Source organism: Magallana gigas, chromosome 7, assembly GCF_963853765.1.
Source record: "Magallana gigas chromosome 7, xbMagGiga1.1, whole genome shotgun sequence".
Lineage (NCBI taxonomy): Eukaryota > Metazoa > Mollusca > Bivalvia > Ostreida > Ostreidae > Magallana > Magallana gigas.
This window is the reverse complement of record NC_088859.1, coordinates 10,850,286-10,878,221: the sequence shown is the minus strand read 5'-3', so window position 1 is coordinate 10,878,221 and position 27,936 is coordinate 10,850,286. Positions and strand designations below refer to the sequence as shown.

The window sequence follows — 27,936 nt, the reverse complement described above, 5'->3', positions numbered from 1 at the left end:
GTTGTCCTCGGCATTGGTGCTCAACACAGATGGTCGTTTTCCTGCTTTGTACTCTATGCATTTTTGGTTTCCGTGATCATGAGTACTTTGCTCTGTCTGCTAATTAGCCATGGAAAAATTCACTGGACTTCGGGGGGGGGGGGAGCTTTCTTTTGAGGTGTTCCTTCCCTTAGCCGCATATTACAGTTATTAAAAGGCACCGGAGGCTCGTCTTTTACCTCTGTCACTCGGCTACCGAAGCATTTCCAGGGGCACTAAACGTGGAGGTGTGACGCGTTTTGCTGGCAGACGTTTGACATTAACTCGATGTTTTATCAGTTGAAACTTAGTGGCATTGGCATCTGAAAATTATATAAATATGAGTAATAAGGAATCATTCTTTGAATGTATTTTTAGGTGATTAAATACGAGCGTCGGGCGCAATCAAATCTATCATAAATGATATAATAATTTTATTGAATATGATCACCCCACGACCTTATTTGATCACTCAATGAATGATTTCTTATTGCTTTAATATTATACTTAAATACAATTTTAAACAATTCATTTAAACTGAATAGATCGGGATTCAGTGTTTTCAATAGGCACCTTTCCGATCATTAATAAAAACATAATTGAGATTCATATAGACATGATATAGGAATCGTTTCACGATAAGTGACATTAAATCTTAGAACCCAAATAATACCTATGAAGAATCTGTCGCATAAGTCTCCATGTTATCTTTCATGCTCCTTATTATTCTGTCACAGTTTTGGTTTATTGGAAACAGCGTTAAATAGGCACAATTAAATAACACATTCTTTATATTTTTTGAAACTGATTTGAAAAGCACTTTTTTGATCATAAAATCTCAACATTTTTAAAAATACCTATAATTATGATATTTACCTCGCTTACTGGTGTCTTGTTATATGCTTTAACATATTAATATTTTGTAATCGAAAACGAAAATAATATATTTTTTTATCTTGAGCCATACATAAGAATAAAGTATCTTTAGTTATTTGATATATCAGACATATATCAAAAAAGTAGTATTATTCTAAATGAATGTTAAATATTTGTATTTCAATATCTTTGATAAATGGAATGTCGTATAAAGCAATTATGTTTAATTGCTAATCAATCCTCGGTGACACCGTGGTTTCATAAGTTGATTTACTTTATTTTTATGTTGTACCTCGGGGTAGAACTAGGATACACATACATCATGTTTGACTGATGATAATATTCATATCTACTGGGAAAACTTATGAATGATAATTATACATTTTTGAAATATTATCTTCAGTTCTTCATGACATCCCCCGTTTCTTATTAAATAATCATGATTATTGTCCCCATGATATTCGAGACATCTCTAGCTATCTATGGTTTATTCATCTGCTTAATCTGCTTAAGGGATATCCAACATCATCAATTTATTATAATAAATAAATTAAATATCAAATTAGTGCAAGCTATATGAGGAGTAATCAATCGCCTGTTTAATCGTACTTTTATAAATTGGCTTTTAGATATAAATATTGCATAATTAAACTAATTGATGATGGTGCTACCTGCTTATCAAACCTTCCACATTCATGGAAAATGTTCATACTTAGCTTCATTTTGCAAAAGGGTACAGTGAATAATTATGCTTATTTGTGATAGTTTATTTAATTTAAAAGATTTTTTTTAAAAATTTAATCATAAACTTTAAAAAAGTCTGTGACTGAAGACAAGAAGGTAGGTTAGCTCTTTCTATATATATTACTATTTTATGGTTTATATGATTTTCTTAACATGTTCATGATAAGTGCTAAAGAAAACTGATATAATTGGTTTTGGTTTTCTCTTTAGTTTTGCTTAATATAAGATGTTCAGTTTGGTACCCGTTTTTCCACTAGATCTTCAAAAATCATTCAAGGCCATGGGATGTCATTTTTATACGAAAGGCAATTATTTTCAATTCTTTGTACGATTTTTATAGCAAGGACTTTTTAAAAAGCAGATTATATGTTGCTAGCTGGCAAATCGGCACTCTAAAAATCAAGTAGATAAAATTAGATTGTTTTCCTTCAACAAAGTTAAAGTTTCATAACCAATATCTCACAATTAGCATCGTACATAATGATAAGGTACACCTAGATTCTGAGGAAGACGGCTGTACATCATATTATCCTTCAACAAATAATTACAACTGTTACTAAGCCCTGAGCTTGTGTTGAAAACAGTTGCCTACATAAAAATAGTAATATTTACCATGGTGCGAAGTCTGCGATAATCGAATTACTTGCATACTACCTGAATACACCTCTTTCATGTAGCATTGAGTAATTATTTGGAACTAGACTTTGACCCGTGCGTACACGGGTTGACATTGCATATGATATCGGACATTTACAAAATAGATACATCGAAACACCATATATTGTTGATATTTGCATAACCAAACTTCAAGCCTACAATAATTCTATTAATTTCACTACACTCTGCTGAGTTGAAATAATCTAACTGTGTCTCTGGAAAGGCCCTTACCACAGTTAAAATGCCCCCATATACCCGTAATGTAGCAGTAATGCGCATGCGCAAGATTGTAAAATCCAAAAAAATCAGATGATTTCCGGAATTTTTGGAGGAATTTTCGTTGATTATTAATTAATGAAGCTTGATTGAGAAAAAATAAAAACAAATTGGTTATCTTCAAGTACCAATGACGTTTAAAATATATAAAACAAAAGACAGTACTCTTCCGATTTATCGGTATTAAAGCTAAAAAAATCGAGTCTATTATTTTAATATAGTAGTATAGATATACAGAATGTATATGTTATTTTATATGTGATGATTTAATATAGTAGATCCTTTGTTGTGAACTGAAAACGAATAAAGAAGTGCTTTACGTAACAATAAAGGTTGTTTAAAGCTTATCATTTCCTTTAATAAAAAATCACTTCAAATCAGTTCACTAGCATTAAGTAATCTGCATTGACTTAGTCGCACGTTCATAAAATGTGACGCAAATGTCCGCCATTTATCAATAATCCATTTAAAAAACTCATCGTTTTAAACAACTACAGATTCCATTGTTTACAGGCTAAAATGTGGACTTTATGACAGTAAAATAAAAAAGTTAAAATAATTTAGATAATATGATAGATATATTACTTTTTTTTTTATAAAAAATATATATAGCGTAGAATTTGGTCTGTCATTATTGACTTGAAAAAGCAAAACCATTATCATTATGTTTTAATTTTTAATTGCATCTAGAGATAAATAAATAAAAAATTATATGATGCTGAATTATAAACCACATGTGATGTATTTTTTTCTCATTTTTAGTCATACAATTTAATGTTTACCAATATGCTACAAACAAAGTTAAAAAAAAAACAACAACAATGGAACAGTTGCAAAGCTATATTTGGCCCTTAACAACTGCTTTTCTTATCATTATTTATTGATAAATATTTTTTTCTATCTAGTTATCCAATTAATTTGGAGGCAAGTACCCTGTGTTATAGCACTATAGCTGAATGTAAGTAAACTTTTCTGATATGTTTGCCTTTTTGTGTAATATTGTATACCTGATTGTATTTCAAAATTAAGTTTAATGAAGAATTATAGATGCAGTAACTTGCAGTCATTTAGATCTGGAACTCTTTCTGTTTAGTTTTCATGAACTTTGCATCTTCTGAATTCAATTCAAAATCCTTTCAAAATTCTATATGCAAGCAACATATGATGCGCGGGTAAATTGTAAACTGTTCTACTGACTAATTAGCATTAATAAATTATACCCTTTTGTGGTCGCTGGTTTAAATTGACTTCATTTTTGAAATTCTAAATGAAGCATTATTTATTTTATGACTGGTGATTTATGATACGAGTTAATACATTTCTTGTAACTTCATGTCATCGATTTTTCTATAAAACACCTTGGTATTGCATCACATTTTATTACTTAAGATATCTATTTATATTGTGTTATTTGATAAAATAATATGGAACTTATTAATATTTTATATGTTTAAAATAGCTTCAATCTTATAATTAATACAATAATATTACAGACCATTTAGAGGAGAAGATGAATCGCCTTATAAAAGTATTGTGCATTCACTTTTTTACAAATACCAACCTCGTTAATTCGAGGTCCTTAAATTTCACAAATCTATTGATGAATTATCTTACAATGTGTGGAGCAGGAAATTTTTGCAACATCTCTCAATTCAGCGATATTGATCTAAATTTTGAGATTTCAAAAAGTCACAAACTGTGTCCTGATTGCTTTTGTGACAATTTGTGCTTTGGGAGAGGAGATTGCTGTCCAGACAAATACTTTGCACAAAGTGGCCTAGTCTGTGATAACGTCACCTTTGTTCATGCAATGCAAGACGAAAGTCGAGATCAGAGATCATCGTTTCTTATGATTAAAAGCTGTCCGCATGGAACTGATCAACTCATTAAAGAAAAGTGTGAAAAAGAGGCAGATAGTGTTGATAAATTGAAGTATCCACCAGTGACTAGCATTATAACCAATCTATCATACGCTAGTAGATTCTGTGCACAATGCAATGATGAACCATCCTATCAGTTCTGGAATCTAGACATTCATTGTCGAGTGTTCCTTGATATCAACTTTTTATCGTCATTCAAAGAAGTTGTTGATCATGGAAAAGAACACGCATGTGTCATGCAGTTTGCACCACATGATGACAGGCCTGCATATAACTGCTATCATCTACAGGGGTTTCATTTTAATTCGTGTAACAAGACCGGATTCTGGAAAACAAGAAATGATAATGTTTTACATGCCTGCGAATCGATGTATGTCAATAATGATACCTTTTTCAAAAACCCATTTTGCAAGATGTGCAATCCAACTTTCTATGAAGGAGAAGTAATAACAAAATGCAATGTGACTGGAATGTGGGACTTCTTTGATGATAATATCAATCAAGCCTGCTCCCGTTTAAGATTGAATGAAGGTACATTACCATTCAAAAATGTATTTTGTCGAATTTGCAATGCTCCTGAAAAATTTAAGTACAAATATGTAGATGCATCTGCAAAAGTAAGCACAAAGGTTCTTTTAACAATGAAGAGAAACGACATATACCATTTGTCGATAAAGGTGAACAAATTTCGCGAAGATTTTTTCAATTTTGTGACTAAAAAGATCCCTCAATCCGAACACCGCATGAAACAGAGAACGTCGAGTATTTTCTTTCACAATAACCAAACACTCAATGTCACAACATTGATGTACAAATTGTTTTCATTTAAGAAATATGTCAGAGTGTGCAACAGTCATGGTATTCCGAAAAGTCTTTCAAGTCTCTTCATACCTTGCAGCTGTAACCCTTCGTGCTTTCATTATAATGATTGTTGTGAAGATTTTTTATTACAATATCCAACAGAGTGTATTCATTCAAAACAACTAGCTGGAGAAGATTTCAAAAAGAGCCAACCTGATGAGAAATACGTGGTTACAAATGGCTGTTACATGCAATTCCAATATTCAATGTATATGGAGAAATTATGTAAAAACGGAGCACAGGGAAATGACATATTTTCTTTTTATCCAGTACGTGATATTAACACTGGCATATCATATCTTAACATGTATTGTTATTTATGTAATACATCGCCTCAAAGACCTGTGTTTGATTTGGGTAAACCATGGAACATTGAAATGTACTGTACAAAATACATTGACCATAGGAACTTTATAATGATAGAACAATTAGTCCAAACAATTAAAGAAATTAACTGCAATGTAACATATTCACCAATTTCATCTACAAAGGGAAAGGCTCAACAAAGTGTTCCTCGTTGTTACGCAGAAGAACTATATTCTAAGAAAAATTATGATGATAAGTGCAATTTAACTGAAAAATGGCTAATCGAGGACCCCGAAATAAAGTATGCTTGTGAAAATGTTTCAAATTTGGCTTTAAGACCAACTGTATTTCATACAAGGAATGAATGTACTAAGCATATAAATCATTTTTGTGAAATATGCAACCCAGAAGTGATAGAGAATATCACAATAAGTGAGTGCAATGCCACTGGGAATACTTCTTTTTACGATCATCGTGATGAAATTGGTTGCCTTTATTTCCCCCCGATAGGCTATCATTCACCATACAAAAATTTATTTTGCAAACATTGTAATAATGTCACAGGGAACCCCATGTGTTCACTCGTATCCCCCGGATCTTTTAATTCTTTTTTGCAAAAAACTCCTAATTGGACTCCAATCTTTCGGAATTTATTCTTGTACTCTGAACAACAAGACGATTTTGTAGAGAAATCTCTTCAATGTAAATCAACAGAAACTTATATGCTGAACTTGGTGAGTTTTTATGTGATTTTTTTAATGTCCATCTTGAGGTCAATATACTAGTACATGTTCTTTTAATTCAAATGTATTTCATCATTATGTTTATTTTTCTCATTCTTATGTAGAAACAGTGCAGAAACTTAACCTGTTATCCAGGGAAGTATCTTCGTAATGGAACATGCCAAGCACTCTTCACAGTTACAAACAACTTGGGATATTTTCTGACATCAGACTTTCACGGAAATGTTTCTTCTCTGTTACCAGTTCACGATATGTTAGACACCATATCAGAAACAATCAAACTCACAATAATGGTCACGCTTCAGATAGGTTTAGATTCGATAGAATATTTCTTTGTTCAAATAGATGAACCTTGCTTTAAGAAAAATCAAATGTTATCGTCTCACCAGTTATCAGGGACCATTGCTGTAGGTTTCTTCATCAAACAGGCTGTAGAGAGAGTTAATTTTGAGAGGCAGCTATTTGATATTGCAACCAAGATGAAGATATTTGAAATTTACCCTAAATTTAATCTTCATTTGTCTCTCACTATGCGCACAAACCAAGTACGTTCTAACCCGTATAAGATATATCTAGCCGAATATTTCTCACGGTGTACCCTCCCTCAATTTGTGAAATATCAGGTAGTAGCAGATAGACAACATTATAGAACCGTTAGAATCTCCAAACTACTGACGTGCGTTCAAGTTCCATTAGATTTTGATGAATATCGTGTAGATCAACAGTCAGGGAAATTAACAGTGTTTGGCATGGACAAGATCTATGATAATGACTTATTTGATAATCTTCCCGATGGATCAGCAAGGATTTGCGCCGATGACTTCACATTTTCTGTAGATAAAAGAAACCAAGATGTCCTTCTTTCAAAAATTACGCTTATCCTAAATGTCATTTCTATTCTGTGTTTAATGATTTCTTTTCTAATTTATGTTTTTAAAAAAGAGTTGAGGACATTGCCAGGAAAACTTAATATGGTTCTGATACTCTCGCTGATTCTAACACTTACAGTTTTTCAGTTTAGTAAATTTGGTTCATCACAAAGAGTGACGTGTGTTGGGTTTGGTATAGCTCTACATTATTTTTGGTTAATGTCGTTTTCAACTATGACGGTAATTTCGTTTCATATGTACAGAATTTTCAAATTTTCGAACATATATACCAGAAATGGTTTTAATGATATTCTTATAGTATATATAGCTTTTATCACAATTTTTCCGTGCGTGGTAGTCGTTTTGAACAGTATAATATCGTGGCAGATTTCTTCTGGCGATGGAGATATTGGGTATGGAAATAGGAGGTGTTTTATCGACAATACTTATTCACGATTAGCCTCATTCATTATACCTATTGGTGTGATGTGTATCTGCAGCTTATTTTTCTTCGTTAGAACCATTATTTCTATAAAAAGTGTTCCAAAAGTTCCGGGAAATCAATGTGTTAGGAGTGAATTTGTAATATTTTGTCGCTTATTCACAATAACTGGTATAACATGGGTTCTTCAGATAATCGACGGTTTTCTACCTTTTTCAACCTTCTCGTATATCTCCTCAATTATCAATAGTTTGCAAGGAACTGCTATATTTATAGCTTTTTCCTTGAACAAAAGAGTCATGAATTGTAAATACATGGCCCGAAATGACTCGCACGACAATACACAAGCTAAAGGAAAGTCAACAGAAGAATCTAATACAGATGTTACAAGATTATGATATCATTTTAAAGAGTTTTGATCTCGTATGTAGACGAATTAAATGAATTCACATACATAATGAATAGAACAGTTTAAAACATTTTTGCTTTTTTAAAATGATATAATTGCATGTTGTAAATATATTCTGATTTATTTTCAATTATATTCTAAAATAAAGGCGAACAATCAATAAATGTGTAATAGCTAAAATAAGCCTACAATAAGAATTAGCTTTATGCTTCAATAAAAAACAATAATTTAAGCTCCATTTTTAAGGTGATGACCATTAGGCTTCAGTGTGGAATAAAAAAAAAAGTCTGTTGCTCAGTGTTACTAACTGTAATTTTCGATTATATTTCTTTAATTTTTCTGTAATTTGTAAACTTAGACAATATTAAACATTAAAGTTATGCTACAATGAAAAAAATGTAATGTAGTTCTATTCCATTAATGATCAGCATTAGACTTTAGTGTGTATAAGAAAATTCGATACCCACAAGTATATTTTAACTCAAATTATATACACATACATGTAGTTAATAAATAAACAAAATAAAGGAGTATCATTAAACTCTGAAACTCAACATTACAAAATTATTTGTTTCAAGTTCCGTGGTAAGAATTTTAAATTCTGGGATTTGATGCAAAATTTTATTTATAATTTTGGTAATTGACCTTAATATGAAATAAACAATATGTAATCTTTTAAAAATCGGAAACCAATCTGATAAAGATTAATGAAATTTTTGTATTGCCTTTGTAATGTCAACTGTTTTATCTGTTTGTGCCCATGTCTGTATACTATAGACTCGGTAACTATGATTTGCTAATAAAGAAAAGAATAAAATCAGTGGTTGATTTGTTATAGTTGTTTTCATATTTTCAACAATCAAATACTAGTATATCTTACAAATATACGAGTACTCGACTATTGCTTGGTGACGAAAATCATCGACTTAATTTTTCTCAGTCGATTACTCGTTATGAAGTGTTAAAAATTTTAAAAACATCTAACTTTTCTTACCTCCGCAGTTTTTGGGCTCTGTGTGACTTTTTTGCGGTAAAAACCTTTAGGAATTAATGATGAGATACTTTTTTAGGGGTGGGTGTATTTGAAATTATACATCTATAGGAATCTAATATTTATTTTAGAATAATACTTTGGATCTTTAGAATTGTAGTTATAATGAACTAAACATATATGAAAAAACATTTTTAAACAGTGTGTTTTTATTGTTTCAAAAGAATTTGATTCAAACATTTATATAACATGTGACATGGATTAAGCCATGTCACCTAGTAATTCGTCCCTGAAAGTTTTAACTATTAATTTATCGATAAGGTGAAAAATGCTCAGATATTAAGTTGATTTATTGTATATAAATGACTTCATCGTGGAAACTTACTGATCATGTTTAACTCATACATCAATGCATTTACTACCTACTTTCATCAGGCTTTAATTTTTTTAATCAACTTTGAGAAGTAGATTTAAGAAGGATTCCTTTCTTTAATTTTCAATATGAATATATTACAAATTACTGTAGGTAATGTATTTGTTGCGTCATTTTAAGAATCATTTTATAAGTTATTAGTGACATAAACAAGCACGTGTACGAGGGTTGTCCCAAAATAATGTAGACAGGACACATAATTTATAATTTGTTCACTGCAATTTCATAAAACTTCTATGTTTTCTTCAATGACCCTTTAGCAAACAATACTGAAAAATTCAAATCTGTACTTTATTTATTTCCCAAGAAAATAAATAATTATTAACAACAAGTTTTGTCAGGCGGCGCAATGTGCGACGTCGAAAATTTCCAGTTTTGCGTTGTTGCTAAACCCTCCACATCGTTTTACGATAACATTTACGTTTTATTTCCGAAAATGTCTTCGAAAAAATATCTTTGAACATGTACCCTGAGTGCACATTCAGCATATATTTCTAACTTTGTTTTTGTTTTTTCATATTTTCTAAGTACAAACGATCTGTCGGCTGCAAACTTGTCCTGTATTACTTGTTGTCCAACATCCGTCTTACCGAAATGTGTCGTTGTGCATTTTGACGTCCATTGATATCGTTCGGGGTTTCTTTTTTTTTCACTTATTGTCATCATACTTGTTCAAATATTTTCAATGTTGTTTAACTACTTATTCACAAAACGCATTTCTAATCGATTTTGTTTATTTCATTTACTTCCAAAGCCGCTAAGGATTTATTTCAGGGTTTTTATAAAATTGTATCAGTTACTGCTGCGCCGCCTTAAACGCTGACATCGTCATTTTATTACGAGTTAACTTTCAACTTGTCACAAAATGCGCTATATAATATTTAAAAATTTTGTTATAGCCAAAACATTTTCTGAGTCACTAATAGAATTATTATCAAATATCAATGTATGTTTTATTTGAATTTTTTCATTCAAAAAGTACTTTTCCTCGCAATTTTCATTTCATTATGTTGATTTTAACTTTTTGTTTTTGACATTGCGCCGCATGTCGAATTTCTGATCTAACATGCTTTCATTTCACTAATTTAATCTCAAACAATACTTGAATTTAAAACATTATTTGAATGCAAATATCTTGAACCCTTTGTGGCACAAATTTCATCTTCCTTTGTCGTCAGTTAAATGAATAACGCCACTTGTCTACGCTATTTTGGGACAACCCTCGTATTTGTTACCTCCCTCTCCTGCAATCGATTGAGCTTATTTCAATGAAGGCGCTCTTCTTTACAATTCATGCAAATCTTATAACTTGAAATTGACAACTAGTAATGTATTTCATTTTTTTTTATATGGGACGTACATCTTCCTCCTCCAGCCATTGAATGGAATCAAATATATCATTTTTGAAAATTGAGAATACAGTACCAGATGCATTTATTTTCTTGACCCTTCGTCACCCCATTACTATTACCATTTAGCAACATCCTTATTGCTATCGGTTTACTTTGCTTTGCAGACATTTTATGTAAATAGAAGTCATTCTGTAAATCCATAACTATAATTGGCTGAAATGTGAAGTACATGAATAAAAAAAGTTCTTCGTTGTATATCAGATGAATTTTTTAAATCTCCTGGAAACTGCACCTTGGACGGGTGTAAAAATGCCAGCTTTGGGACTAGCATGATTATTCGGAACCATGGTATTACTGTCTTTATAGACATCTGTAATATATATTCTTCTTGAGTGTTATGCATAAATCATTTTTATTCACATTGAATACTGTGGAATCATTAAAATTCGTGGGGGCCATTTTTCGTGGATTGTTGAAATTTTATAGGTTCGTGAGGACGTAATTTTGCGTATTTTCTAATACCTAAAAAAGAAGTATGACTTTATAACCCTAATTTATTAATTCGTGGAGGATGTTAATTCGTGGATAAGAGATACCCACGAATTCCACGAAAAATAAACCACCACGAAATCAAATGATTCCACGGTTCCTCGAAGTTTTTTACCATTTCAGGTAAACCTATCTATATAAATTTCTAACCTCTTGTAAACACACTTGTTTAAGCCTACAAATCATCTCCGTTCTACAACACTCATACATACTCTTTAAGTTGTTTAAAATGCATGATGACGACTTTCTAGTAATAGTCATTGACAATGGATTCGAATTGTGCAAGGCCGGTGTAATGAAGAATAATGACCCCCGTAGAATAATGACCGGGGGTCATTTTTCGACGTAGAATGATAACAACCCCCCCCCCCCCCAGCTGAAGAATAATTAGATTATTCTGAAGAAAAAAGACCCAGGGGTTATTTATCTTCATGTTACACATGATCCCCGAAAATGAGCCCCTCTGTAAACAAGAGTAGAAATTGGTTACCCCGTATCCAAGATACGACATTGAAATTACTTACTCTGTTCAACTGATATTGAAGTTATAAACACCGAACTTGTAAATAAATCTCTGTAAATAGTTTTTCATATCCGTAGCAAGCACACACAAAACATTCTTACATTGCCCCAAATTGATTGTTAACAGTTACGTCACTTCTCTTGTCGACATATGATGGAAAACGATGCAAATAAAGAAAACCAAATTCATACACAATGAGGATGTTGTGTGATAACTAACGAACAATAATCATGAAAGAATAATTGTTGCAATAATATAAGCAATAGTCATTGGTGAATGAACTGTCAATCGAAGAATGATACATGTATATATATTTTATGGAAAAATACTAGGGAGGCAGGAAACGTAGGGATATGAATACTTCTGATTTACATTTCTGGGGGAAAGTGATTTTTTAAAAAAATCATTTTACGTTAGTTTTGTTTCCTTCTACGTAATACATCAACATCGATATTCTAAACATTTGTTGTAATGTTTTATTTGTGATTATGAATAGACTTCATTCTTTTAGAGCAAATGTGTGAAGAGTACCTGACCATAGTACATCTTAAATAGATAATAAACACTGTTCGATTATAATAAGAAGAGATTGTTTCTAAAAGCGTTGATAAGGGGTTCGGGCCCATGTTAGGGGTTTATATCCCCCTTGATTTTGATCACACGATCTTTATGTATCCAAAGTTACATGTATCAATGCTCATACAAACTATTGATGCAATAATCATCTTGATATTAAGTAAAGTATGTCGATGATAAAGTAAAATATATTTTCTGTTCGAGTACTCTCAGTACTTTGACGATTTTCCTTATTGGCCGTTAACTTCTACTGGCGTAATGGCTGCTGTCAGTGCCTGCTAACTTCAGCTTGGTCATAATGCCTAACAGTGGAGTAAACTTTTATAATTTTGATTTCATCATGAATTCCGCGTGATGCACTTGCATACCCAGCAGTATGTAGTAGGGAAAATCGTCAATGCAAGTATAAATCATGAACAATATCGACACCAATAAACAAAAATTTTGTTTTATAGTGTTTTGTATCTCGAAATAGTTTTAATGTGTTGTCGTTCGTAATAATGAGGTACATATGGTGTTCCGATGGGGCCACTTCGACCTTCGCAATTTCGCCTATAGGGCGAAGATGCGAGAGTGCGAAGTTGCGATGGCGAAAGTGCGAAGGTGCGACGGCGAAGGAGCGAAAGTGCGAAGATGCGACGGCGAAGCACGAAGATGCGAAGGCGAAAATAAAAAGTTGCGAAGGCGAAGAGTCGCCTTCGCAACCTCGCACTCTCGCCTTCGCATCTTAACGCTTTCGCCTTCGCCTTTTTATAATTGCGGAGCTCTCTTTTGGAAATTTTGGAAACTTTATTTTATAAAATTAATAAAATTAAATTATCCAGGGGGGGGGGGGTGGGGACCGGAATACCTCTCCCTTTTTACTGCGTCAAATTATTAATATTGAATTTTACCAGGGGGAGGGATCCCCTCTAGATTCATGCATGAGCAAGGAGTGTCGCATAATGAAATTTGAATGTTACTGTGTTTGGTCCACGATAAACAGATGGCTGGTAAGTGACAGGAGTCTGGAAGTGCATATGTACACATAATGGCGGACATTACATTTTATGTGGAGTATATAATGATTTGGCATAGCCAGCACTGGTAAACATATACTAGTATGTCACATGTACACATTAAAATATTTATAAACATTCATAGTAAGCACGATGGCCTATCACATGCATGCCAATCACAGCATGAATTAATCGGAAATCCTTTGCGAGTATGGTGCCTGCATTAAATTCTATGTCGACCGAGACTTGCTGAAAGCTCCAAAAAGGCGAAGGCGAAAATGAAAAGATGCGATGGCAAGAGTGCGAAGTTGCGAAGGCGAAAGTGCGAAGTTTCGAAGGCGAAGGAGCGACAGTACTATGACCGGTAGAAATACACAAGTCGTTTTATCGAGTTACAATTTATTTACGATCCAAACTTGTCGTTTCTACACGATCTATGCAGCCGGTGTAATGAAGAATATTGACCCCCGTAGAATAATGACCCCCCTAGCTGAAGAATAATAGGATTGACTCGAATTCTACGGCGAACTGTACGCGCATAATTAACTCGAATGTAACAATTTGTTTTATTATACTTTCATGTTAAATACTGAAATCTGATTGGCTTAGACGCAGTTGATAATCCGTTAAATCACCCTCAGCGTTAGCAACACACTTGGTAACGGGTAACACAACGAATTGTTACATGCGCGTAAATTATGCGCGTAGAGTTCGCCGTAGAATTCATGTCATTTCTATATAAAAGCAGTTAAATTATCTCTAAAATTAAGACTTTCAGTATGATAAAATAATTAGTGCCTGTTTGGGAGGGTTATTGTTGAAATTGACACCCATCGAAAACCATTGTCAACTTCCTCTTCGTGTCGGTTGACAATGGCTTTCTCGGTGCGTCAATTTCAACAGTTACCCTCCCAAACAGGCATTATTTGTATAATGTTATCCGATACCAAGTATTTTGCAAAAGCCGAGGTTAACAGTGCGGATTATAAACTGCGTCTTAACCAATTAGATTTCAGTACTTTAACAATTTGAAAGTAATAGAAAGTCTAATGCTGACCATTAATAGAATAAAACTACATTACAATTTTCCATTGTAGCGAAAGTTTAAAGTTAATTATTGGCTAAGTTTACAAATTAAAGAAAATTTATAGCAAAAATAAGCGAAAAATATACTTACAAAACACTCGTGAGCAACAGATTTTTAATGCCACACTAAAGCCTATTATTATACTTTCATGTTGAATACTAAAATCTGATTAGTTTAGACGCAGTTGATAATTCGTTCTATTATCCTTAGCGTTAGCATCACACTTGGAAACGGGTAAAACACCGAATCTTTACACGCACGTACACTGGAAATTATGCGCGTACGGTTCGCCGTAGAAGTCACGTCATTTCTAAAATAAATAGTGCCTGTTGGGAGGTGTCAGCTGAAATTGACACCACTCGAAAACCATTGTCAACCTCCTCTTCGCGTCAGTTGACAATAGTTTTTCGAGGGGTGACAATTTCAACTGTTACTCTCTCAAACTGGCACTCTTTATAAATTAGTGTGTATTAGAAAATGTAATACTCGAGTGTATTTTAACTTAAACTAACCACACAAAATTAATATATAAACAAAATAAAAGAAAGCAATTTAAAAAGAGTATCATTAAACTCTTCTTCTTAAAATCGCAAAATTGTTTGTTTCAAGTTCCATGGTAAGGATTTTAAATTCTGGGACTAAGTGCAAAACTGTGGCTATTTATAATTTTGACAATTGACCTTAATATGAAATGAATAGTATGTTATTTTTAACATTGGAATTCAATCTTATATCAATTAATGAATTTTTCATTTAAGTCTACAGAATTATGTTTTAATTTGAGGAATTTTTTAACAAAACTTTTTTGTGAGTGTGTAAAATATATAGTCTGCTTAAACATCAGAATAACTTTCCATTCTTTGATCTCATGGCCTTTAAAATGAAAGATGACGTCGACAATGCATCTATATTTTCATATTTTTGCCGAACGACGACAAACATCATGAGAGGCGATCGATATTTATCAGGGTAAATGCCGCCACTATTTTTGCTATTACATGTATACAATGTATGTATGACGACATGAGTAACGTGTTGGGTCATCCTTTCAAAATTGTTTGTCAACTGATTACTTCACATCATACCATGATTTTTTCTAAACGTTAAAATGCATCGTTAAAGGAAATTTTGAATAATTCTACTGCCACACACACCGTATTTTAACTAAAAAACATAAATTCTACATTAACTTAATTATCTTTACTCATGAATGTATTTTATTTGAAATAAATCAAAAAATATTTTTTTCTATATACCCATCAGCAAATTTCCTTTGTCTTGTGATGCGTCGCATGATTGAGCTTCATATTATCACTGGATGAAACATCTGGTTTCAGCGTTATGGTAACCCTTCGGAAACTTTGCGGAAACTTAGGTTCCTTTAAGGCATATTAAAAGTATCTTTTTCCATGTTAAGTCTTTGCCCGTGCTAAATTGTTTTTAGACACAATATTGATTGTTTTCTTATTTATTTTTTCAAAACGATAACAAAAATTTAAGTTGGCGTATGCAATGAATTCCTGATGGTCAGTGACATGTTTTTACCTTAATGATGTACGTCATGAATGACAATACAGATTGAACAGAAAACAAAGAAAAAGTTGACCTTTTTTATGCAATCGATCTTTGGGGGTATATAACTTCATTGTTACGAATTGATTCATTGATACGTTATGAACTTGTATTAATTATTACTTCAGGTGTGTCGGTTGGCGGTATAGTACTGAATGAAAGTTATGTAGAAGACGCATAAAGAAGGGGTATTCACTCAAAAACTAGCGCAATTTTTGCGTGCCGTAAATTGCAGTTATTTTTTTTTATAATGAAAGGCACTTTAGTCCCAGGCCATCCATTTATTTGACGGGGAGCTACAGACCTGCATCTGTGAATGTTGTAAAGATTATTAATTATACTCTGTCCCAAGATATCGTCGATTCACATTTTGATCAATTACTCGATACTTGTAAATACCCCAGAATAAAAACTATGTTCATTCAAAAGTATATAAAAAATTCCAAGATTTTTCCTTTCAAACACTCTCCCTTACACTTAACATCTTTCAATGCATTGCCAAAAATGTGATGTCTATGAGGATTTTGTATTGCACCAGTCCCGAATGATAACGTTGAAAAATTATGTGAGGTTATTTAAGTGACCTCCAAATGGAGAAAAGATGTCTACATTCCCCATCGTAAATCTTGGGAACATTTTTCAAGGGACTAGATTATTATAACTATATGATAATTTAGCAAACTTAAGGAGCCTGGATAATCTACAAATCAGCCATCAAGCCTGTCTCATCTCATCTAAGACATTATTTTTCTAAAGCCATAACATTTTTAAAGTAAAAAATAATTGTATGTAATATTGCTTTAAAAATGTCCTTTTTACTAGGACTCCATACACTTGTGTTTTTCGTAAGGAAATTGATATAGTCACGACCGTCGAACCGTCTTAAATTAGGAAAAAGTCCTTATCTAGATCTAGTTTCAGATGGAACTCATTTTGAAATTTAAAAAGAAAAACGTTTTCTACAAACCTACGATTACAATTGAATATAATTAGAATAAAGCAATTACATTTTCCTTGTCTTTTTATTAAAAGTAAAGATATGTTCAAGGACGATTGACAATTTGTCACGGTAAATGCTGCCACAATCAATCCTATATAGTACACAGCAAAATGTGCCACATACGTTTCACATACGTTAAACATGTGTGATACATATGTGACCTTACGTACGTTTAACGTGATTTAAGTACCACGTGTGTTTAACATACGTTAATGAACATATGTGAAACGTATGTTACACGTGTGTTAGATTTACGTGATACATTCCATACGTTTTACGCATGTGGATCCAACGTACGTTTTTTGCATGAACTACATACGTATCACATGTAAATTGCTTAAAATTGAATTACTTGAATATTTTTAATTTTTCAGTTCATTCTTGATATACTTCATCTTGCTGCTTGAATCACTTCAATTGATTACTCAGTTACTTCGGTGGATCTTTGGAAACATTCATTTTGCATTTACAGCTTCTTGTTAATCTAAAACTAGAGTTACAGAAAAAAGACAGTTTCGAGATTAAACATGAATTTAATTCCTTGAATGATTACATTTAGATTTATATTGTTGTCATTCTTCTGTGCTTTAATAGTTTCTGGAAAAAAAACAAAGAATTTTGCATTAAATTTCATTTTATGATAAAGTAAAATTTGCAAATGCCTCGGTTGCTTTTTTATTCAACAATATTGTTAAAGAATAACAGGATCCATTTAGATTTTATTGCAAATACAACATGAAGAAAGTTTACAATTGACAATCAATTGTTAATAATTTTTTCTTTTATTTGCAAGCTTTCAGAGAGAGAGAGAGAGAGAGAGAGAGAGAGAGAGAGAGGGGGGGGGGGGGGCAAAATAGAAGGTCAATCACAAGTATTAATTTGACAAAATAATTTTTACCTCTAGTATATTCATCCTGATTTTTGTCCACCTCCAACTTCTTCCTTTTTCATGTTTTCCCATGGCAATGCTTGTTTGAACTTCTTTCTAAAATATTAATACAAACTTAAGTACATACAATCATTAGAGTTTTTAAATACACGATAAAAAATATAATTTATACATGTAAGCGGAAAACAATGTATACAGGTAAATATTTTTTTAAGCAAATAAGCTTGAATCATTTGGGTGAAATGATATTCTAAAGAACACTTACACATAGTCCCCAGAAAAGTGTGTGTGTGCATGCATTGGGGGGGGGGGGGGGGGGGGGGGCAACTCCTTGATAATTCACTTTTTATATGAAAATTTAAGAAAAATCTTTGCTGCAACAAAAAAAAAAATAGGGGGGTAACTGGATACATGCCTGTATTAATCCTTATCTAAATTGAATTACCTTACTCTGTCACTAAATTAGCAACCACATTGCAACTGTCTTTGAACTCCGCGAAGAACTTTTGGATCCTGGATCATTCATTACAAAATCTTCAGGCTACATCAAAACAGATCTTTGAAACTTCTGTATTATATCCATTTGCTACAAAATATAATACATGCATTAAATAATTAGATATATCAAAATTTTTCACTTACTTACTAAGAAATACAAATGTACATGTAGGTGTCATGCAACAGATTATCATTAATGATCCTGAACACCCAGTAACTTCTACTTTTAATGAACTATGTCATAGAAATCCATACCTTTGAGTTATTTATTAGGTTGGATTTGTATGGAAAAAAAATTTCCAGCGGTGTTGATGACCCTTAAAAAATGTTTAAATTGTGAAATGCAATGGTATGTGTACTTACATTATGATTTTATCAATTCAAAGAGACATCTGTCATTGACTATGTTAGCTAGTTGGTGTCCTATTCCAGGGATATGTCAAGCAGCCAATGCATGCCTATAAAAAAATTTCAATTACCATGCAATAAGAATATAACTTAATAGAGGCAATTCAATAATCATTTCACTTAGTTGCAATGGAAGACCTACTCGTTACTTTGCATAGGCTTTGCTCTAGTTTTTCTCTACTTTCAAATACTTCAGTTTTCAAATGAGTCTTATCCAAGATCGACATATATTTTATGGGTTTTAATAAGTATTGGTTCTTCTATATTAACTAAACCAAATAGCTGCTTAGTTGTAGCTCTCTGGGGAAACATCATTTTTATCGTCATTAATTCAACCCGAATTTTCCCGGAGAACACAGTTACAGCTCCGTGTTACATGTTTACTCTTTTGACATCGGTAATTGTACGATATAATTTTCAAATGCAACTAGGCTAAATAAAAACGAATGCCTGACAATCATTACCTCTGCTAAATCCATCCTGCAGTTCGATCTTCTGCCTCCGTGACGTAAAAATGTGACGTATATTTTGTCATCGACAAAACTAAAACCGATTTCGTATTAATTCCGGATTCGTTATCGAATTAATTTTAAGAAGACAAGTGGCTTCTGTTAATGAAACAACTTTATTTATGCATAGTTTAAACCAATAAACACGCACAGTAGCAAGGCTTTTCTTCACACATGTTCACATGCATTCATTTCAGAGACATGAGTGATAAAGTAACATCACACATGTACATGCAGATCATGCGCGGATCCAGAAATTTTTTTTTTCCGGGGGGGGGGGTCCGAAGGATAATTGTGTATGCCCGGGGGGGGGGGGGGGGGGGGGGGATCCGAGGCATATTTGCGATAATTTTACTGTGTAAATTTCATTAACTTTCATTTTCCAGGGGGGGGGGGGGGGGTTGGGATCCCTCCGACCCCCCGCCCATTAGATCCACGCATGCAGATAATTTTGATGTAAAGTTATTCAAATGCATGCCTTCAGTTCACACATATGTAAAACATATATATTATTAATGCACGTGTAACATGGTTTTTAGAACTCATGTTAACCATGTGTTTATTAACATATGTGTAACATGTGGTTGAGTTTTACATATGTAAAACATGTGATTCACATATGTTTAACATATGTAAAATCTAACGTATGTTAAACATATGTGATGTTGAACGTATGTTATCACACGTATGTTAACCATGCGTTTCTCAACATATGTTTAACGTACGGTTTGACTTCACATGTGTGTAACGTATGTTTAACGTATGTTGTACGTGTGTTAAGTTCAAACATATGTGAAACGTATGTGGCACAATTAGCTGTGTATATGTCTGACAGCATGATTTAAGCGTTGAGTCAACCTTACAACAATTATCTTTTGTCAACCAGTTATCTCTGTTCGTAACTTTTTGTAAACATAAAGATGCCTCGTTTTAGTGAATCTCTTGAAATCTTAATTGTTTAACATGAGATTTACGTGTACTCTTTTTTGATCATTCGTTTCTCTTGATAAAGGGTAAGTCTTGTCATATATTTCCGACCCCCCCCCCCCCCCTCCCCGATGATTTGTGCTCGCTGAGTTATGTATTTCGGACATAATATTGGTTTTTTTGTTGCTTTTATCTGTAGTAATCGGATGGTACTGCAATGTTACCGAATATTGTTGATCGTTTGAAAAACGAAGTTACAGATTTAGCCCCTAGCAAATTAAAATCAAGTTCATTGACGTACCGGAAAGGAAATAATCCGTCTGGATGGATGGTTCCATGTGTGCTTCTTTTCCTGCTTTTATGCCATTCTGGATCAACAAACAGGTGTTTGTCGATTATCATTGATGCATAGTTCACAGGAAACGTTTTTAAAACCATTCATGACCATTAGAAATTTCTTTGGTGGGATATTAATTTTTGTGGTTTTTATTAATTGTTAAATATTCTCGTCCAATGGAAGTGTATTTATGTATACAATATAGAAAAGGGAATCGACGTCTTTTCGAAAAAAAAAAGAATCTTGTCGAATTTTACTTACTTAAAACAAAGATATAGGCACTGATGCAGATGTGCAGTTTATTTTAAAGTATAAACATAAACCTTTTTTAAGTATAATGTTCCATTGCTATTAAAATTTTGTTTCTGAGCAATTGATTAATTACCCAAAAAGGATATCTTTTTAAGAAAGAAGCCCACAGGCCTTGACGGTCCTCCGAGTACCATAGCTCTTAAATGAACTTTCAGGAAGTCCCATGGTTTCATATTAAGCTTCATTTTGGAGTCTAAACCCTAATCCAAGTCTTTCCTGACTGTTACGTTCGCTGTAACTATTAAATGTTTTCATTCTCTTTATACAGTAAAGTTAGAGATTGAGTTACAAGCTAGATTCATTGTTTGCAACACTTTGATATGCGACCCCTGTCCATTTCACATATGTTAAAAGTTCATTTTTACCTTAAATACTTTCACCGGATGAGAATTTTCAAATGTCACGAAACTTGACTAAAATATATTTTAATTAAATTTATTTTTTTTTTTTACAAAAGCCCAAGTTGGATTTGAACTCATGATTTTAAAACAATTAATTTTATTGTTTATTTCAGTAGGAAGTACAATATGGAGGTGTCCCATACCAACTTAATGGTATGTCCGGCAATCTTGTACATATGTGGACCATTTATTAATTTTTCAGTTTTTTAGTTTTTTAGAACTACAGCTACACGTTTGATCGTGAAAGGGTCATTTCATGACTATATGAAACACATTTGGATTATTAAAAAATAGTGAAGAAAATACTCAGTGGATATAGATATACGCATGTGACCGTTAGCAACCTTGAGCTTTTTGTCATTCTTTTTAAATGAAATGATTACCTTCTACAATGTAGTTCGCAGTAGTATATTAGCCGACATATTTGAATTTCCAGGAAATTCTATTGAAATGCTTAGCTAGGAATATATATATATATATATATATATATATATATATATATATATATATATATATATATATATATATATATATATCGGAATATCCTTAAATAAGATCTTGTTGGGTGCATTTACCTCGAACTGTTATATAATTTCTGGAAAAACATAGCTATATATACTTGAAAAACTTGCAACAAAGGCAGAAATTTTTGGTGCCTTCACCCCATCTCCACTTCAAGACATTTAGACGTTTTCTTTAAGTTCTTGAAAATGCATGATGGCGACAATCCTGCAATAGTAATTGACAATGGGTCAGGAATTTGCAAGGCCGGATTTACCATAGACAAAACTCCAAGAGTTGTGTTTCCTTCAATCATTGGACGACCTAGACATCAGGTAAAATGCATTTTAAATTCTGACCACATTGTATTTTATATCAATTCGTAAACAAACACATCTAACACGTTGCTATAACTTAATATGCTTGTATTTTTTTTTTCAAAATCAATTTTTCGTCTCAATATTTTCTTTAACCATCCGTTTAGGAAGTATTTTGTAAAATTCTACATAACCGGCATTAGCGTAAATTACCCTTGGTGACATTAATGTCGATCAGCACGTAACACAGAGAATATAACCAATTCTTCCGTATATGAAATGGTTCCTTTTTCTTTTACAACTATACTTGAAGTTTAAGTTTAGCTTGTACAGGCCGTATTCTTATGTATCGTAAGTTTAGATTGATCAAGAAATAGCACACGAACATTCAGCAACAAAGAATACGAAGAAAATCAATGAACAATATAAAAATTATTTTATATGATTTAGAATTAATATCAAAGCATTTGAAAGTAGTTTCTGAAAAATTGAAGGAATGCACACATTCATACGAGGACATTTAGTTTTTTCATAGGAATTTATCCTATAGGTTTCAATCCTTTTTTAAAATGAAAACATAAAATACATCGTGGGTGTAACTGATATCGTAAATAACAATACCAATTGCACAGAAAACAAAGAAAAAAATGAATATTATTTCTAATTTTTTGAAGTTTATAATTTGTTAATGCCCACTAACATATGTACATGTAAAAATTGTTATTTAAGGGTGTGATGGTTGGAATGGGAATGAGGAGTACTTTTGTAGGGGACGAAGCCCAGAGCAAAAGAGGTATCCTCACCCTGTCCTACCCCATTGAGCACGGCATCGTTACCGATTGGGATGACATGGAGCAAATCTGGTATCACACTTTCTACAATGAACTTCGTGTGAACCCTGAAGAACATAATCTTCTTCTTACTGAGGCCCCGCTCAACCCAAAATCCAACAGAGAAAAGATGACACAGATCATGTTCGAGACTTTCAACTCTCCAGCCATGTATGTTGCCATACAGGCCACATTGTCACTGTATGCCTCTGGCCGTACAACTGGTATCGTACTGGACTCCGGAGATGGTGTTTCTCACGCAGTACCGATCTATGATGGTTACGACTTGCCTCATGCCATCATGAGATTGGATCTCGCTGGACGTGATCTGACCGAGTATCTAAAAAAAATTCTTACCGAACGTGGATATTCTTTCACCACTACGGCCGAGAAAGAAATCGTTCGAGACATAAAGGAGAAATTGTGCTACGTTGCCATGGATTTTGAGGAAGAAATGCAGAAATGCTCCATCTCCACGTCAAGAGAGGAGGATTACGAACTTCCTGACGGTCAGGTTATCACCATTGGCAACGAACGATTCAGATGTTCAGAAGTCCTGTTTCAACCATCTTTTCTTGGAATGGAATCTTCTGGTATTCATGAAAGCATATTCAACTCTATCATGACATGTGATATCGATCTTCGTAAAGATCTATACAGCAACATCCTATTATCGGGTGGCACGTCCATGCTTCCAAATATTTGCGATCGTTTGCAAAAAGAAATCACAGCTCTTGCTCCAAGTACAATGAAGATCAAAATAACTTCTCCACCTGAGAGAAAGTACTCCGTCTGGATGGGTGGTTCAGTCTTTGCATCGCTAAACAGCTCTGGACCATCATGGATAAGAAAACAGGAATATTGCGAATTCGGTCGATCTATTATTCATAGGAAATGTTTTTAAACGTACTAAGCAAAGCATTATCCATACCATATTATATTTGGGTGACTCTTCTATTTTGTTAACATAGAACATATATGAGTTATAGGCTAGATAGGAAATGGACTTAGAATGTTGATCATTTTATACCATATTTTGTTATATAAATATTTAAACTAACTATTAAATATTGGAAAAGCAAAGCATGGCAGAACCTGCTTTTTATTACTAGTGGTTTATCTGAAAGTTTGTTATATAAATTATGATAAAAAAAGCAATGGTTTTTCTTTCATTTTTAATCAGCGGGTTTAGACTTTGGACAAAAGTATTCGTATGATGTGACGGCCATTTTTTTCTAGAAAAAAAAACTTGCCGGTAATGAAAACCCATTTTCTGCAGTATTTGGATCGCATTAAAAATTGGCATGCATAAAATTGCAGCCATTTTTTTCCGTAAGATCAATAAAACTGAAGATAATATGGTGTTACCTAAATAATTTGTGATGTACCCGCTGGTCTGTTGAAATCGGCGCACTAGTTTAATCTTGTCTCGCATGTTAAACAATATATTTCTTGAATTGTAACATAATTTATACGCATGTTTATACAACTCCCCTGAAGACACAGTTATATCGCATATTGGCATAAATGGCAGGAATGATGTTGCATATGTCAAATACTTGCGTTAGTAAGAAAACTTTTGAATTTCAAATAATTAATCAACTGAAACAGAAATACGCCAACAATATATATGTCACCATAAAGGTGGCATTTGTCTGCCCTTACATGCAAGATATTTTATGTAAATATGCAAGAAAAGTATGTCAACATGTTGACATAAGTAATGGAACGTATTCGAGAATCTGTGGTTGAAATTAGAAAAACTACTTACAGATATAAGTATCTGACATCATACATTCAAGATGCATCACATTTGTGTTGAATTGAAACTTTTTAAAGTTTATATTTATATTTTTTTTTTTATAGGTTTGTGTTTGCTCTGCTCCTGATTTGTATTTTTTCTTTTGATTTTGATTTTAATCATTGTTTCTTAACACCACATGTCATGCAGTATATTTTATATATTTCCAAAATAACAGTTTCTTACTTAATACACCTCATTAGAAAAGAGGTATTTAAAGATATCGTTATTTGTCAAGGACCAAAAACCAAAATGCATATTGGCAAATCCTTCGGGTTTATTCAAACTACTTATTGTTAAAAAAATAGATATTCAATGTAATCTTTTATGCATTGCATTTTGTGCAGTTTGTTTGTAATGGCGAGAGCAGCACGTTTGGTGGACTCGACACTAGCCAGAAGAGCTAGTGAAAACGAGGTTAACCAAATCAGGTAACAGACCACTGAGCAAAACAGTGTTTTGATGCGAGAAACACGTTTCTATCGGAACCCCCTCTCCCACATAAAAAAGATTGGAGAATACAAAATTACGCTGAATTTCTAATAGGTATGCATACATCAAATCCACTTGGACAAAATAGTCTCTATATAAACGTTGTACTGATTCAATTATCGCAATTTCAAATTTAAGAAGAATGAAGGGAGTCTGATTACCCACTCAGCTTACAGAGGTTTAACATATCACATCTCAAACTGGGGGCAGAACGTGCAGGGGTGATTGTTGTATAAAACACTTAATTTGGTATCGAAGAATAAAACTATAGGATAAAATCTTCGTTGAAAATCTTGCTTTAGAAGAAAAATCTCGAATTAAACGCTAAATTATAATTCTCTTCTCAAATGTAGGTCTTCGACTCAGATATTTGTGACGAGTCAGGTCTATTGTGCCTTTTTTCTAAATAAAAAATTAACTTTCATAAAATACCATGAACCAATATGTATTATCAGGAAAAATAACTCGAACTCAATTTTTGTTTCTTGGAAAAATGTTCGTCTTTAATAATTTACACACACGATGGGCTTTTATCTTCTATTCTGGTCTTTGTATGTGTTTGATATAGGTCATTTAAAGAACACTAAATATACCGGTATATATATACACTAACTTGAACAAAAGGCATACAAAATAACCTCTCTGCTGTATTCGACTTTAGGCAGCAATAAATAAACGTGAAAATCAAAGATTTGTAGGATTTAGACCTTATTTCTTCGAAAAGATACAATTATTCAATACGAAACTTTGAGCCAGTGCGATATGGCAGTTTTGGAGGACCAGTTTTCAAGGTTCATTATATATTTGTTGCACATGATAAACCAATGCAAAGACAGATGCATAACTAGCAATTGGACAAAGATGAAGATATAGAATATATATATAGTGGCTTTCTTTTTTAATTCAATTTAGAAACGTAGATTTCAAGAACGTGTTTTAAAAATATACATTTTAAACAAAATTTATTCTGTAAAATTATAAATTGAGGACTTGAAAAACAAAATGATTCAAGATTTGGCATTTAAAAACATTGTCATCTTATCACCCCCTTCCTAGTTTTTTTAGCATAAAAAATCTGGGATGAGCTCTACGACACTCGTAACTAATGCTTGATATCAAGTTTAAATGTTGTGAATGCATGACTTCATCTTATATTTTTGAATTATACATCTATGGACCTACTGCCTACCTTCGTTAGGCGTTCAGTTTTAAAATCTACTTAATGAAGTTAATTTAAATAGAATTGAGTAGTAAGATTCATCTCTTGATTTTCATTATGATAATTACATGTATTATATTATCAATCACTGTAAATTAAGTAGTTGATGTGCTATTTTAAGAATCAAACGATAGATTTTAATGTGTGAAACAAGAGAGATTTTATTTAGTTTGTAAGTGATTGTGTAGAATATATTATTTTTCAGTGGTTCAAACAAACATGTATATCGGGAAACTTTTAGCAAAGTATAGAGGACATGAGATGAAGGAGATTTAAAGAACTATATTCAGTATTTACTCTATACATGTATATTAATGTATTGAATTTCACATCCACGTTCAAAATAATCATGAAGATAACCTCATAAAGTTGATCTAAAAGTTGAGATGAGAAAAGGAAAGTTTATTAGAAACTTAGAGGACCCCCTAGTGTAATCTACAAAGGTTAAACTGCACTGTGTTAAATCCGCACTCGGTCCAACGGTCACACCGTTTAAATATTATCAAAACAGCACATGGAGTATCTTATGATTTGAGTTGTTGTCTCATGTTTTAATGGCGACGAAACCAAGAACGGTTTGTAGATTCGACAACTTCTATGAAAAACCAGTGAATTATATCTTAGTTAACCAAGTGAAGCATTAGACCACTGAACAAAACAGTGTCGATACATAAGAAATACGATTTTATTGTATTCTTAAAAAAATATTATTACAAGTACACAAATTATACTAAAAGTTACGTTATAGTTCAAACAATATGGACAACATTTCTTTGTATAGCACTAATGCATTTGGCATCGAGAGCAAAAAAAGGAGGACATTTTTCATTAAGCAATAACTGTAAAAGTATTCACTTAATTGTACCTGATATTTTTAAATGAAAATAATTTAACTTCTTTATTTTTTCGTGAAATGTACTTTTTTTACTTAATACATGCGAAGCATGTAACCTTTACATTCAGTCTCTTTTTGTGTGTTTTATCTAGGTAAACTTAACTTCACTTACATTAACAACCTTGAAATATTTTGTTACTTCTGGAAAAACCGCTCCCCTTTAATTGATATTTTACAACAATAACCTTATCTGTTTTGTATTATTATGAAATAAAACTAGTGCATATGTTTGACATCAAAAGGCTTAAATGATATCAATCTATTCTTTGTTCGTGGAAAATATACGTTATAATGCGTACAAATATCCACGGCCTCCGATGTTATCTTCATATCTACTATTTAAAAAAATATATTCTTATTATATCTAGCAGACTTAAAAACTTCGAAACATGATATATTCTCTTAAGAGGAAATTGATAAGAAATATATTATGAATAA

General features: G+C 32.6%; 2 protein-coding genes and 1 long non-coding RNA gene across 3 annotated transcripts; 2 read left to right on the top strand and 1 right to left on the bottom strand.

Annotated features, from left to right (window-relative positions):
• The first annotated feature begins 6,487 nt into the window (after window positions 1-6,487).
• Window positions 6,488-8,099, top strand: LOC117686538 (G-protein coupled receptor Mth2-like). Its single transcript, XM_034461630.2, has one exon. It carries the CDS (start codon window positions 6,613-6,615, stop codon window positions 8,068-8,070), a length of 1,458 nt encoding a protein of 485 aa, XP_034317521.2. The 5' UTR covers window positions 6,488-6,612; the 3' UTR covers window positions 8,071-8,099.
• Window positions 8,100-17,465: 9,366 nt separating this feature from the next.
• LOC105330296 (uncharacterized) lies at window positions 17,466-19,723 on the bottom strand. Its single transcript, XR_010707802.1, has 5 exons — window positions 19,422-19,723; window positions 18,913-19,007; window positions 18,497-18,637; window positions 18,061-18,147; window positions 17,466-17,759 (listed from the first exon to the last, which is right to left on the bottom strand). It is a non-coding gene; the product is annotated as an uncharacterized lncRNA (long non-coding RNA).
• Window positions 19,724-22,004: 2,281 nt separating this feature from the next.
• On the top strand, window positions 22,005-24,214 carry LOC105341705 (Actin). The gene is made up of 2 exons (XM_066066930.1): window positions 22,005-22,279; window positions 22,991-24,214. Exons 1-2 carry the CDS (start codon window positions 22,154-22,156, stop codon window positions 23,993-23,995), a joined length of 1,131 nt encoding a protein of 376 aa, XP_065923002.1. The 5' UTR covers window positions 22,005-22,153; the 3' UTR covers window positions 23,996-24,214.
• Window positions 24,215-27,936: the final 3,722 nt, after the last annotated feature.

What these genes read in the sequence shown, in the direction of transcription:
- LOC117686538 (XM_034461630.2), top strand. Translation starts at nt 6,613, where the DNA reads ATGTTAGACACCATATCAGAAACAATCAAACTCACAATAATGGTCACG.
- LOC105341705 (XM_066066930.1), top strand. Translation starts at nt 22,154, where the DNA reads ATGCATGATGGCGACAATCCTGCAATAGTAATTGACAATGGGTCAGGA. An exon ending in TTGGACGACCTAGACATCAG is followed by an intron (nt 22,280 to 22,990) that starts GTAAAATGCATT and finishes TTGTTATTTAAG; the next exon opens with GGTGTGATGGTTGGAATGGG.